The 14755-nt window shown below is 50.5% G+C and overlaps 2 protein-coding genes across 3 annotated transcripts in view; one reads left to right on the forward strand and one right to left on the reverse strand.

Annotated features, from left to right (window-relative positions):
* The window catches only part of EMP2 (epithelial membrane protein 2), a 594685-nt gene that overhangs the window by 489150 nt on the left and 90780 nt on the right, over positions 1-14755 (forward strand). The window lies entirely within an intron of this gene.
* The window catches only part of ATF7IP2 (activating transcription factor 7 interacting protein 2), a 564057-nt gene that overhangs the window by 264636 nt on the left and 284666 nt on the right, over positions 1-14755 (reverse strand). For both annotated transcript variants that reach the window (XM_082260703.1, XM_082260702.1), the window contains one exon: positions 3529-3653. In XM_082260703.1, the coding sequence (XP_082116829.1) occupies positions 3529-3653 (125 nt within the window). The remainder of the gene's footprint in view (positions 1-3528; positions 3654-14755) is intronic.

Genomic DNA, 14755 nt, shown 5'->3' on the forward strand with positions numbered 1-14755 from the left:
TAATGTCGGAGCAGTGCGCTCCGACATTACATGCGAACCCCGCACACGCACAAGTGTGAACCGGGGCTAACAGGAAAAGGAGGGACCTGACTCTTGTTCAAGTAGGCCTGCACTACCATCTGTCTGATCCATCTGAAAAAGGTCCATACGTAAGGACAAAGCATTGAGTCCGATTTCCTAAACGGCTCAGTTTCCGCCAGATATACCCTGATCGCCCGAACCACATCCAGAGAATGCAAGGCAATCTCCTTAGGCTTAGGACATAGGGAACGCAACACAATGTCTTCATTCATATGGAAGCCAGAGACCACCTTAGGAAGGAACGATTGACAAAGGCGAAGCACCACTTTATCTCATGAACCACCAAGTAGGGTGAACGACGAGAGAAAGCTGCCAGCACCGATACCCTGCGTTCAGAAGTAATAGCCACCTAAAATGCTACCTTCTGGGACAATGTCAGCAGAAAAACCGGCCAAATATTTTTGAAAGGCAGTTTCTGAAGAACCGACAGAAAAGGTGGAGCCAATTGGCGAACCCCCTGAACAAAGGTGCGAACCAAGGAATGCGTAGCCAAAGGACGTTGAAAAAAAAGCGCCAAGGCTGAAAACCTGGCCCTTGATAGGACCCAAGGCCAGGCACTGTTCCACACCGCTTTGGAGGAAAGCCAAAATTCGAGCCACTGAAAATAAATGGGGAGAATACCCCAGAGACTCACACCATGCTTTCCAAATGCAATAGTAAATCTTCCTACTAGCCTTTAACAGCATGGGAATCACAGAGTCAGACAACCCCCTATCCTTTAGCACCTGGCTTTCAACAGCCAAGCCCTTCAAGCCAGCGACTGTAAAGCAGGATGAAAGATCAGCCCTTGGGCAGACAGGTCTTCTCTGAGAGGGAGTCGCCAAGGGACATCGGCGACCGGCCGTACTAGATCCGCGTACCAAGACCGGCAAGGCCAGTCTGGGGCCACAAGCATAACCAGAATTCCTTCTGGCTCGATCCTTCAAAGAAGTCTCGGCAAAAGTTTGAGAGAGGGAAAGGCATATATCAGACGGTACTGGACCCAAGGAGCCCCCAGTGCATCTGTGGCGTCGGCTAGAGGATCTCGAGACCTTGCCATGAATCTCTGAACCTTCCTGTTGAGATGAGAGGCCAACAGGTTCACCTTAGGAGTTCCCCATTGGAGACACAGCTGGTGAAACCCCTCCGGATGAAGAGACCACTCCCATGGGTCCAAGGCCTGCCGACTGAGGTAATCTGCCTGACAATTTTCCACCCCCGGAATATGCACAGCAGAGAGAGCTGGAACTAAACGCTTTGAATGCCAGCTACTTCAAGCCGCAAGGACACTTTGTGCCCCCCTTGGTGATTGACATATGCGACGGTCGTGACATTGTTCAAATTGAATCCGTACCAGACATCCCTAAAGTCGAACTGTCCAATGGGCCAGACAAAGTCTGATCGCCCAAAGTTCCAGTATGTTGATTAATAGTCTGGACTCCTCCACAGTCCAAACCCCCTGAGCACAATCCGTGCCCAGAACACCTCCCCACACGGACAGGCTGGCATCTGTGGTGACAACCGTCCAGTACAGGGGAAGGAAGGATTTTCCACGAAGAGTCGGAGAGCGAAGCCACCAGATCAGGGACCCTCTAGTACCCCGAATCAGCAGGATCAGATTGTCTAGACACTGGATTCTTGTCCCACTTGGCAAGAATCTTTCTCTGCAGAGGTCTGTGCATGTGGAACAGTGCAAATGGAACAGCATCGAAGGTAGACACATCAGGCCCAGGACCGGCATGCAAGTCTTGAGAGACGAATGACTGCTGGACAACAGAAGTCGAATAGCATCCTGCAGCTTGTCCAGCGGAAGAAACACCCTGGCTGAGGCCGAGTCCAGAGTCAGACCCAGATAGTCCAGCTTGGTGGATGGAACCAGAGCAGACTTCTGAAAATTTAAAGTCATACCGAACTCCTGCAGAGTCCACACCGTGATATGCAGGTTGTCCTGTAGAGCAGTCAGCCAGCAAAGGCATGCCCTAGCAGGAGCCCTCACCAGGACAGCACCCCAAATAAAGCATGTTCGGCTGCAGGTGGTGCGCCCTCCTGGCCCGCTTAACGCCCCACAGGTGATCTGGATCAAGTATGTCCATCCTCTGGGGGGGGGGATCCACGAGGGATCCTGACATATTCGGGGGGGTGCCATTCGGGAAGGAGGGGAACCCGGGGTCCGACCACTCCAGGTAGGGGGCCAAGTCCACTCTGACAGGCCACCAGGGAAGACGGGACACTACTCACCATACCTTCAGGTAGGCACCGCTCCAGGCAGACCACCTCTACATCCGATTGAGGGTGCTGCGACCAGGAGGCATGCTGCAACTCAGGCCTAGACCGGGTCGTATGTGCCCTCGCGAGACATTTAACTCACAGGTCAGCCCCCATCCAGTGGGGCTATGTCGCGGCCGACCTAGCGCAAAGCTGAGCTCTGCATGCGCTCACTGACTGGGGAGACTAATGCCCCGTACACACGTGCAGATTATCTGACGACTTTTGTCTTCAGATTTACCTTTTCTATGTAGTGCAAGGGCCTGCCGGATTACATACAAATTGAAAGTGTTTAGGTTTGACCTCATATTATATGGTTTTGATAAGTCTGCAGACAAAAGTCTTCAAATAATCTGCACGTGTGTACGGGGCATAAGGATCTAGAATATCCAGTCCGGTTGCCCAGTCCAACAGGTGATTAAAGTGCTCACAGGAACAAAATCTAATAAGAGGAAAAAAAAAAAAAAAAAATCAGTTAAAAAAGGAAAAAGTGCCAGGACCAAAGATCCCAGCAAGGAACTAGGTACCCACTCCTGACTAGGAGGAAAAAAAAAACTGAATGCTTATAGCAGGAAGTGGGAGCATACCCCCTGGGACTGCCCCATAGGTGTGGTATAGTTTTTTCCTGCCTAGTGTCCTACTCCTGTAGGGGGCCGCATAACCCAATGGTCAAGAAGATTCTGAAGCTGTGTCCATCAATGAAAAAAGAGAAATGTTTAAATGAAAAATACCTGCATGTTTAATTTTAAATGTCAATATGTACCATTCCATTTGGATTATAAGCACTTGAAAAGTATTTCTATTTGTGTTGAAAATAACATTTTTAACTACTGGAGAGTTAGGTTACTGCAACAGAAATAGATTCTCTTGCAATTATCACTAGTGGCTGCTATAGCCACTAGCTATAATCACTGTCTTCTCCTGGAGGGGAGATGGCTTCCCCCGCCCGCCTCCGCTGGGAGCAGACAATTGCTCGGCAGTGGGGATGCCCTGTCAGCACTATCTGTATTGATGAGGGAATCATGCAAATTTCTTTCCTGCAACTCCTGGTTGCAGGAAAGAAATTTGCACCGTATTTGGCTGGCCTTAGACTCTGTTCCATTACATTTGTACTGCAGTAACAGGATAAGAAACCAGGATAAACTGCTTCCCAATGACCCCAATGATTACAACCGTTTAAAAAAACAAAACAAAAAGTGTTACCTCGGCTGCTCGGTCTCATTGTCGCTTAAAACAACAGGATTTGAGCGGTTTGCACTCAGTTTTTGCATAGATTTTTTTTCTGTTTGGGATGCTGAAGTCTCCTCAGCTGCCTTGGATTTGGGTAGCTATAATAGAAGAAAAAAAAATAGTAATCAATGCACACAATACAATTTATCACATAAAAAAATACATGCATAAAAATATTTAACTACAGTGTACAGTGTGTTATTGCCTACGGTGGACAGACACATTAATTTGCTTGTTTATTTAGGAACCACTTGATACCTTAACCACTTAAGCCCCGGAAGATTTTACCCCCTTCCTGACCAGGGCCTATTTTGCGATTCGGCACTGCGTGACTAACGGACAATTGCGCGGTCATGCGATGCTGTACCCAAATGAAATTGAAGTCCTTTTTTTCCCACAAACAGAGCTTTCTTTTGGTGGTATTTGATCACCTGTGCGATTTTTTGATCATGCGCTATAAACAAAAAAAGAGCGACCATTTTGCAAAAATAACAATATTTTTCACATTTTTTTTATATGAAATTCCCCTCAAAAAAATTAAAAAATCAAATTTTTTTAACATTTTAGGCCAATTTGTTTTCTGCTACATATGTTTGGTAAAAAAAAAAAAAAAAAAATCACAAAAAGCGTATTTTGATTGGTTTGTGCGAAAGTTATTGCGTTTACTAACTAAGGGAAAGATTTTTGTCATTTTTATTTTTTTTTTTTTAACGAGTAATGGCGGCGACCTGCGATTTTTTTTGCGGTACTGCGACATTGCGGCGGACAGATCGGACCCTTGACTAACATTTTTGACACTTTTGGGGGTACCAGTGACATTAATACAGTAATCAGTGCTATATACATATGCACGGTTACTGTAAAAATTACACTGGGAGGGAAGGGGTTAACTTTATTCGAGAGGGTCCCCAGGGGCGTGTGTCTTACTGTGATTGGATGTGGCTTTGTGTGTAACAGCACAGATCAACGGTCCTACATAGCAGGACCGAGTGATCTGTGCTTTTACACAGGGGAGAGTGACAGGCGGCTTTGTTTACATTAGCCGCCTGCCTTTCTCCCTCTCCACCCGACGATCGCGAGTGACCGGCGGACATCGGGTCCGCCGGTCACACGTGCCGGCTTCTTCGGGTATGAGCGGGGGCGGGAGCGCGCCTCCGGCGGCGCGCGCTCGCCCCCTATTCGCTCCCAGGCTAGTGACGTACCGGTACGTCACTTTGCCTGGGAGGGGCTGACTGCCGCCGTATATAGTCGGGTGGCGGTTGGCAAGTGGTTAAAGAGGTTGTAAACCCATTACATCCTATAGGTAAAAGTTGCAGAGGAGGGTTTACTTCCTCTTTAAAGAAATCTGGTAAAATTGGATTTTTGACTTACCGTAAAATCCTTTTCTCTTAAGCTCATTGACAGACGCAGTCCTCTTTGATTAATATCAGTAGGGTTATACTGCCCCCTACAGGAGTAGGACACTAGGCAGGAAAAACGTTCTGGCCACACCTTAGGGGCAGTCCCAGAGGGTATATCCTCTCTCTCCCTGCTACAGGATGTCAGTTATGTCACAAAGCAGTGTCAGAGAATTTAACCCAACCCAACTCAAAGTAGCTTAAGAGAAAAGGATTTTACGGTAAGTCAAAAATCCAATTTTCTCTGTCGCTCATTGACAGACGCAGTCCTCTTTGATTAATATCAGTAGGGACGTCCCAAAGTAGTGCCACAAATGAGTGGTGGGATAACGGAAATCAAAATCCAATCCAGAAGGCCCAACCGGTGCCAACCAGAAGTCTTAAAAGCTCATCAGACAAAAGGATGAGACTCAACTGAAAACCCAACAGAAAAAAACCCTTGAGGTAGACCACCGGTCTCCTCAAACAGCGGCCTGCAGAACCTTGCGGCCAAAAGAGGCAACCCGCTGATGCCAGCACATCAACTTTGTAAAATTTTGTAAAGGTATGAACCGACGACCAGGTAGCCGCCATGCAAACCTGAACCACTGACGCCTGATTGCGGAAGGCCCAGAAAGCACTAAGCGCCCGAGTGGAGTGCGCCTTAACAGGGAACGGAGGAACCCGACCCTTAATAGAATAAGCCTGTACCACCGTCTGTCTGATCCATCTGGAGATAGTCGCGGCAGACGCAGGCAACCCCTTTCTAGGGCCATCCGTGATCACAAACAGTGAATCCGTCTCACGGAAAGATTCCGTAGTAGTCAAGTACACCCTAATTGCCCGAACCACATCCAAGGAGTGCAACGCAAACTCCCGAGGATGACTGGGCTTAGGACACAGGGAAGGTAGCACAATATCCTCATTTAAATGGAAGGATGGATTCGGACGAAGAACCACCTTATCCCTATGAACCACCAGATATGGAGAACGACAGGACAATGCGGCCAGTTCTGACACCCTGCGTGCAGAAGTGATAGCCACCAGAAAGGCCACCTTCTGGGATAAAGTAAGCAAGGGAATCTCCCTAATATTTTCAAAGGGAGGTTTCTGAAGAACCGACAACACCAAATTAACATCCCAGGGCGGCAAGGGCGCGCGCACCGGCGGAGCCAGGTGTCGCACCCCCTGGATGAAATTCCGCACCAAGTAATGAGTAGCCAGAGGCTTCTGAAAGAAGATTGCTAATGCTGAAACCTGACCCTTGATAGTGCTCAAGGCCAGTTTCTGCTCAACCCCCTGTTGCAGAAAAGCCAATATTCGGGTCACTGAGTAAGAACGTGGAGGAAACCCAAGGGATTCACACCACGCGATCTAAGACTTCCATGTGCGATGATAGACTTTCCTGGAAGTCGCTTTCCTCGCTTTAATTAGAGTAGGAATAACTGAAGCCGACAACACCTTGTCCTTCAGCACCTGGGTCTCAACAGCCAGGCCGTTAAAGCCAGCGATCATAAAGCAGGGTGGAAGATCGGTCCCTGAGACAGCAGATCCTCCCTGAGAGGAAGTCGCCAAGGAGCGTCTGCGACCAGCCTGACCAGGTCGGCGTACCAAGCCCCGACGAGGCCAGTCTGGAGAAGACTGAATCTTCCGGAGTCTTCCGGAGTTTCTCCGGAAACACTTTTGCCAAGGATGTATCCAGAGTTAGGCCCAGATAGTTCAGTCTCCTGGTGGGGACCAGGGATGATTTCTGCCGGTTCACCAGCCACCCGAACTCTTCCAAAGAGATCATAGTCATCTCCAAGTTTAGCAACAGAGCCTGTGGAGACTCCGCACGGAGTAGAAGGTCGTCTAGGTAGCCTAGAACCGAAATGCCCCGCTGTCGCAACAGTGCCAAAACTGGGGCCAAGACCTTTGTGAAGACCGGGGAGCAGAGGCGAGACCAAAGGGTAACGCCGCAAACTGATAATGGTTCTCTCCCATGGAAAAGCGAAGAAAACGCTGATGTCCTGCGTAAATGGGAATGTGAAGATAGGCATCCTTGATGTCTATGGACGCCAGAAAATCCCCCTGATGCAGGGAGGCCACTACTGTGCGAATGGACTCCATCTTGAATTTTTGCACCTGGACAAAATGATTGAGTGCTCTCAAGTCCAGAATTGGACGCACCTTGCCCTCTTTTCTGGGTATTGTGAATAGGTTCGAATAGAACCCCTGAAAACGTTCTGTCCAAGGAACGTAGACCACCACTCCTTGTTGCATTAAATCCGTCACTGCCCCCCCGCAAAGCTTCTAAGCGGTCCGGGGATAGTCGGATATTGGAAGGGAAGAACCGCACCGGTGGAAGTGATCGAAATTCGATCTTGTATCCCGACCGTATGACCTCTTAAACCCATTTGTCTGGAATCCTGGAGAGCCATGGGTCCGGAAACCGGTAAAGACGTCCCCCCACCCCAGATATGGGTGGGGGCGCACCTTCAGGCTGTATTGGTCTTATCTTCAGGTCTGGCAGGGCCAGACCTTTGTTTACTCGACCAGCGCCCTTTGAAACCCCCTGGGGGGGCTTTGGAGGACTTCGCCTTATCGCCCGCCCCAGAGGAGCGAAAAAACTTCTTATGAGCGGAAAAGGAAGGTCCCTGTCTGCGACGAGGTCCTTTCCCCTTAGTAGTCTGTGGTAAAAAGGTGCTCTTGCCACCAGTGATGATCTCATTCAAGGTGGCACCAAACAGGCGATCCCCTTGAAAGGGGAGATTAGTCAAAGCTTTTTTGGAAGCTTGATCCGCCGACCAGCATTTTAACCACAGCATGCGCCGAAGGACCACCGCCGAGATTGATACGCGCCCCATTAATGGAGCGGCGTCCAGGGCGGCGTCACAGACAAACTGTAGCGTTTGTACCATCTGCTCCAGCAAGTCCGATACTGCCGGGGGGAGACTTCTCCCCTCCAGATCTCGGCGTAACAACTTGGTCCACTCTGTCAATGTTTGTGCAACCAGAGCAAATGGTGAACACTGGCCTTAAGGCTGACCCTATCAGGGAAAATATAGAGCGGGATATAGATTCCACTTTACGGTCCACCGGATCCCGAAAAGACGGAGCGTCCTCCACCGGGATAACAGTAGCTTTATTTAATCTGGAAATCGGTGAATCCACCGACGGTGGTACCGTCCATTTATTAAGGAGGGATTCTTCAAACGTATACCTTCTAGCAATCCGTTTGGAAATACCAGGGGTTCGTTTTGGACGGACCCATTCTTCCTTAATTATATCTTGAAAACATTTGGGCAAAGGAAACACCTTTGCCATCTTGGTAGGCTTGCGAGTACCAAAAGCAATTTCAGTATCAACTGCTTCCATAGGTATAAGCTCAAGTCTTAAAGTTTCCCGCACAGACACAATCAGTGCATCTACCAGCGCTTCATCTTGCGCTATAGCGGAGGGAGAAATGTCTTCCTCGCTATCCGAGTATATGGGATACGAGGCACTAGCCCCAGAAGAGGGACCTGCAGCCGCCGCGACAGGCTCAGAATCTGTATCTGAAGTGTCAGATGAAATAGGGGTAGGAGGGGGTCGCTTTTTAGCCCCCCGTCCCTGATAGGCCACCTCCACCCGGGATACAAAAGACTCCAAAACCGCTGACAATGCATCAATAGTAAGTGGAGAACTGGAGGGTCCTGCGGCCACCTCGAGGGGATCAGGTGGGGATACATGTGTGGCAGGGTCCATGACAAATCCAGGAACACTTGCCAGCAAACAAGGATTGCAAAAAGAAAAAAACTTTTTTTTTTTTTTTTGTATGTAATCCCCCAGCGCAACAGCGCCCCTCAGTGCCACCTGCTTCGGACCCCCACAGAGAGAGAGAGAGAGACCCCAAGGGCTCACCACCTGATGCACAGAAGCTTCTACCGAACTGCTCTCAGCGCTGTCCTTACAGAACAGGAAGTCTTGTGGATCGATTTACCAGGGTAAAGGAGGCGGCTCCGCCCCTTTACACGCCTTCCGGCACTCCCACCGCTACTCCTCGAGGTAGCTGGGTGTCCAAGATGGCCGCCGCCATGCAGGAGACATTAGGCTACGCCAAAATGGCGGCCTGCGGCAGTATGGCGGCTCCGTGATACAGCTGCATCGCTATTAGAGGACTCCCGTGCAATAGGTAGGTGCCTGATAGTATCACCCCTCTGCACGACTGTTTTAACAGTAACGCCAGCTGCGCCCTGTCTCCATCCCTGACCGCATCAGTCATGGATCCTTAGTCCCCTGGGAGCTCCAGTTTGTCTGCCAATGACTCTACTTACTGAGCCACCTGGAATGCTGTTTTTACAATGCAGACTTTCCTTGCAGTGACAGACTCATATAGATTGTCAGCTCCCAAACCAATACCTTACTCACCACTCACACTAGCAAGGGGGAGATCTGTGAAGTGTGTCACTGGATGGAGGGGAACATGAGGGTCCGACCATCCACAGAGGGGCCCGCATCTATTCCAAAAACCCGACAGGGGGAGAGGGGGAACATTCTACTCACCATACCGGAACAGGCTGGCACCCACTCCTAACAGAACCCCTCTCCACCGAGGTGGGGGGGCTGTCGACCAATACGGACGCCGCGACTCAGTTTCCTGACTGGTCATAGGCGACCTGGCGAAACGTTTAACTCGCGGGGCCAGTCCCCGTCCAGTGGGACTATGTCGCGGCCGACCCAGCGCGGAGCTAGGGCCTGCACGCGCTCGTAGGCTGGCTGGGGTGACCACTGGATCTCAACATCCAGCCCGTCGCCCAGCTCCAGCATAATTGCTTGAAGATCTCACAGGAACAAAAACTGGAGAGAAAAAGCTAACTAAAAAATATTTATCTAAAAAAGCTTGCCAGGACCAGAGATCCCAGCAAGGAACTTAGGTCCTTACTCCTGACTAGGCAGAAAAAAACTGACATCCTGTAGCAGGGAGAGAGAGGATATACCCTCTGGGACTGCCCCTAAGGTGTGGCCAGAACGTTTTTCCTGCCTAGTGTCCTACTCCTGTAGGGGGCAGTATAACCCTACTGATATTAATCAAAGAGGACTGCGTCTGTCAATGAGCGACAGAGAAAACATGGTTCAAGACCTCCTTTGGACAACCTATTCCCCCACATGTCAATATTCCAACAGAAGAAAATGACACAGAGTGGATACAGTCTTTTTTATTTTCTTTCATGTGGACAAGCATAAAGTATATTGGATAACTTTGCCTACAAAACGTGAGACTAAACTGGTTACTGAAATTTGTCAAACTCCGTAAATTATAGGAGTAATGTTTGAAACAAAAAGGTTGTACTTTGAGTTACAAACATTCCTTTTGCTAAAGCGAAGCAACACTAGAACATATTTGAACATATTCTATAGTAATAGACCACTTTTCCGTAATTGCCAGGGTGGCCCTGATTTTTTATGTTTTTTATTGTTATTATTCTTTCCTAGCTTTATATTATTTGAGTAAGGAAAGCGGAGCACCCAGTGTTTTAAATAAGGAAACCCTAGATGAAGAAAATAATAATGTACTGGAGGTAAAACACGTACAGGTAGATCCAACAGGTTTCCCCTTTACCAGATCAGGAGACATACAGTACTTGGCCACTGAATCACTTTCACCCTGTTCTTCAGAAATGCAACAGTGTGCATTTTTTGGATCATTGTCATGTTGGAAAAAAAATGAATTTTTGTAAAATCTTACCTGTAAAATGCCTTTCTCTGAGTCCTCCCACAGTCGCCGCCTCCTCTAAGTCATCACTATTGGGTATTGACTTCTGCTCCGCAGGAGTAGCTAGGCATAAGACTTCGTCAAAAGAACAAAGGCATTTGCATATACACACCCATGGGGGCTGTCCCACTGGTCAATACCCCCCTGCAGTGACCACTCCCAACTCAGTTTGGTAGCATAGCAGCAGGTAATAAGAACACAACCCCAAAAGAGGGGCGGGGCGGCGACTGTCCGAGGACTCAGAGAAAGGAATTTTACAGGTAAGATTTTACAAAAATTCCATTTTCTCTTACGTCCTCCGACAGTCGCCGCCTCCTCTAAGTCATCACTATTGGGATGTCCCAAAGCAGTGTAGACATGAGGGGTGGGAGACGCAACTGTAGAAAGGCAACGCAGTACCCACATCAGAGAAAGGAACCTTACCAGTACAGTAAGGGCACCTTCTGGGCAACAGAAAAAAACAAGGCTCAACAGGAGCAACAGCCCAGGAAAGCAAATACCAACAGCCAGGGACCCACAAAAAACACAAGGGTCCTTCATGGCACTGCCGAACTGAGAACTTTGCGGCCAAAAGAGGCATCAGCTGATGCCAGAATATCTACCTTGCAGAATTTGGAAAAAGTGTGCACCGACGACCAGGTCGCAGCCTTGCACACCTGGGTCACAGAGGCACGATGCCAATAGGCCCCAGACGCACTCACAGATATGGTGGAGTGTGCTTTTACTGGGAAGGGTGGAACCCTTTCCTTCAAAGCATAAGCCTGTTCAATGGTCGGTCTGATCCATTTGGCAATAGCTGCTGCAGACGCAGTCATGCCCTTCCGAGGTCCCTCAGGAATGACAAAGAGGGAATCCGTCCTCCGAAAGGATTCCGTAGACGACAGGTAAACCCTGATCGCTCTGACAACATCCAAGGAATGCAAAGCAACCTCCTTAGGATGCTTAGGCTTCGTACAAAGCGAAGGCAGGACAATGTCCTCATTAAGGTGGAACTCAGAGATCACCTTAGGAAGAAAAGACGAGTGTGGCCGCAAGACCACCTTATCCTCGTGAATTACCAAGTAAGGAGAGCTGCAAGACAACGCCGCCAGCTCTGACACTCTGCGAGCCGAAGTGATCGCCACTAAAAAGGCAACCTTCTTGGACAGCAGAGGCAACGATATCTTCCGAATGTTCTCAAAAGGAGCATGCTGTAACACTGAAAGAACCAAGTTCAAGTCCCATGTAGATAAAGGCTCCTTCCTGGGGAGGGGCCAAATGTCGCACACCTTGAATGAAGGTGCGAATCAAAGAATGAGACGCCACAGGGCGTTGGAAAAGAACCGCCAGTGCAGACACCTGGCCCTTTATTGTGGCCAGCACCAGGCGCTGGTCCACTCCAGACTGGAGGAAAGCCAACACTCTCGACACCGAGTAAGAGCGAGGGGAGAACCCCCTGGACTCACACCAGGCGAAATAAGCTTTCCAGGTACGGTAATAGATTTTACCAGATGAGGTCTTCCTAGCCTTGATCAGAGTAGGAATGACCTCAGGGGAGAGACCCCTGTCCCTCAAGACCTGGGTCTCAACAGCCAGGCCGTTAAAGCCAGCGACTGTAAAGCAGGATGGAAAATCGGTCCCCGAGACAGAAGATCTTCCCGCATTGGCAGGCGCCACGGAGGCGCCACTGCCAGGTGAACAATGTCGGCATACCAGGACCAGCGTGGCCAGTCCGGCGCCACCAGAATCACCAGGTGTAGTTCCGAGGCTAACCTGCGGAGGAACCTGGATAACAACTGAATCGGAGGAAAGGCATACATCAGACGATACTGATGCCAAGGGGCCGCCAACGCATCCGCCAGAGGATCGCGCTTTCTTGCCACGAACCTCTACACCTTTTGGTTTAGCCGAGATGCGAACAAATCCACGTCCGGGGATCCCCACTTCGCACACAGCATTTGGAAGACCTCCGGGTGCAGGGACCATTCCCCCTGGTCCAGGGTCTGGCGGCACAGATAGTCGCCCTGCAAGTTCTCCACACCCGGAATGTGAACTGCCGAAATCGCCGGGACATGAGTCTCGGCCCAAGACAGAATGTCGGTCACCTCCCGGGCCCTTCTGGTGCCCCCTTGGTGGTTGATGTAAGCCACCGCGGTGGCATTGTCCGTCTGTACCCGAACAGGACAGCCCCAAAGTCGATCCAACCACTGGAAGAGACAGAGCTTGATCGCCCGCAATTCCAGCACATTGATTGGAAGGGAGGATTCCTCCCCCGATCAAGTGCCCTGGGCAGACAGGTTGCCCAGGACTCCACTCCAGCCCAACAGGCTGGCATCCGTGGTAATTACTGTCCACAGTAACGGACGGAAGGACTTGCCTTCCGGCACCGCCGGGGACTGGAGCCACCACAGAAGATCCATTCTGGTCCGGCGACTCAATGAGACACTCAGATCCAGGGACTGAGGTAGTCTGTCCCACCTGGCCAGAATCTCCGCTTGGAGAGACCGTGTGTGAAACTGAGCAAAGGGTATTGCCTCGAAGGCCGAAACCATCAACCCCAGGCCCCCCATACAGGTTCTGAGTGACGAGGACGGATTGTCCCTGAGGGACCTGATCTCGTCCTGCAAGGTCCGGAGTTTGTCCTCCGGCAAGAACACCTTTGCCTGAGCAGAATCCAGGATCATTCCCAGATAGGGAAGACGAACCGATGGAAACAACGTCGACTTCTGTACGTTGATGGTCCATTCGAACTCCTGGAGCGTCTGTACCGTGGTGGACAGATCGCGCAGTAGGTCCTGGCTGACACTTGACCTTAGTAGGAGATCGTCCAGATATCCCAAGACCGCAATGCCCCGAGCCCTTAGCAGGCCCAGAACCGATGCCAGCACTTTGGTAAAGACCCTTGGAGCCGAAGCGAGACCGAAAGGTAACGCCACAAACTGATAGTAGTCCTCCGCTATTGCGAACCGAAGGTACCTCTGGTGACCCTCGAAAATGGGGATGTGTAGGTACGCATCCTTCAGGTCTATAGAGGCCAGGAACTCCCCCGGACTCAGGGAGGCCACCACCGAAAGAAGAGATTCCATACGGAACTTTAGAACGCGCACAAAGTGGTTTAGTGCTTTCAGGTCCAGAATAGGACGCACTTTGCCCTTCTTTCTGGGCACAGTGAACAGATTGGAATAAAACCCCCGAAACTGTCCCGATGAGGCACCGGGACAATCACCCCCTGGGCAAGGAGGTCCTGCACCGCTTGATGCAGGTCCTGCAGACGCCCTGGAGGCAAATGAAGATTTGAGGGAAAAAATCTGTCCGCCGGCCGGGAAAGGAAGTTGATCTTGTACCCAGATCTAATGATTTCCTGAACCCATCTGTCCGGAATTCAGAGCAGCCAATGTTGGAGGAAACCGTGCAAACGTCCCCCCACCCCTGAAACGGGCGAGGGCGCCCCTTCAGGCAGAGGCGGGTTGACCAGCCGAGCCGGCATTGCCGGACTTCTGCTTGCCTGCCCAGGGCTTCTTCTGGCTACCTTGGCCCTTGAAGGGCTTGCCCTTCGATTGGTTTCGAAAGGCACGAAAGGACCCCTGAGTGGATCGAGAAGTAGAACCCCGCTTGCCACGAAAGGACTTGTTCTTCGGGTTCTGGGGCAGCAAGGTGCTCTTGCCCCCCGTGACGCCTTTCACCAAGGTATCCAATGCCTCGCCAAAAAGGCGAGAACCAGCATAGGGAAAATCAGCAACTGTTTTCCGAGACGACTGGTCAGCCGACCAGCTCTTCAGCCAGATCAGTCGGCGGTTAAGCACCGCAACACTAGAGAGGCGCGCTACCAAAGGGGCCTCATTTAAGGCCGCATCACACAAATACATGACCCCTTGGTGAATTTGATCCACCAGGGTCAGCCTGGCAGGTGGAACAGAATCAGACACGAGGTTGCTCCTAAGCACCTTAGTCCAATCAGCCACTGCCTGAGCCAACAGAACGGACGCGAAAACAGGTTTGAGCAAGGAACCCGCCACCGTGTAGGAATGGCGGGCTACAGACTCCAACCGTCTGTCTGTGGGATCCCGAAAAACCGGGGTCTCCTCCGTAGGGATCAAGGTAGCCTTGTTCA

Source organism: Pelophylax lessonae (genome assembly GCF_965119305.1).
Source record: "Pelophylax lessonae genome assembly, chromosome: 6".
In the NCBI taxonomy this organism is placed as follows: Eukaryota; Metazoa; Chordata; class Amphibia; order Anura; family Ranidae; genus Pelophylax; species Pelophylax lessonae.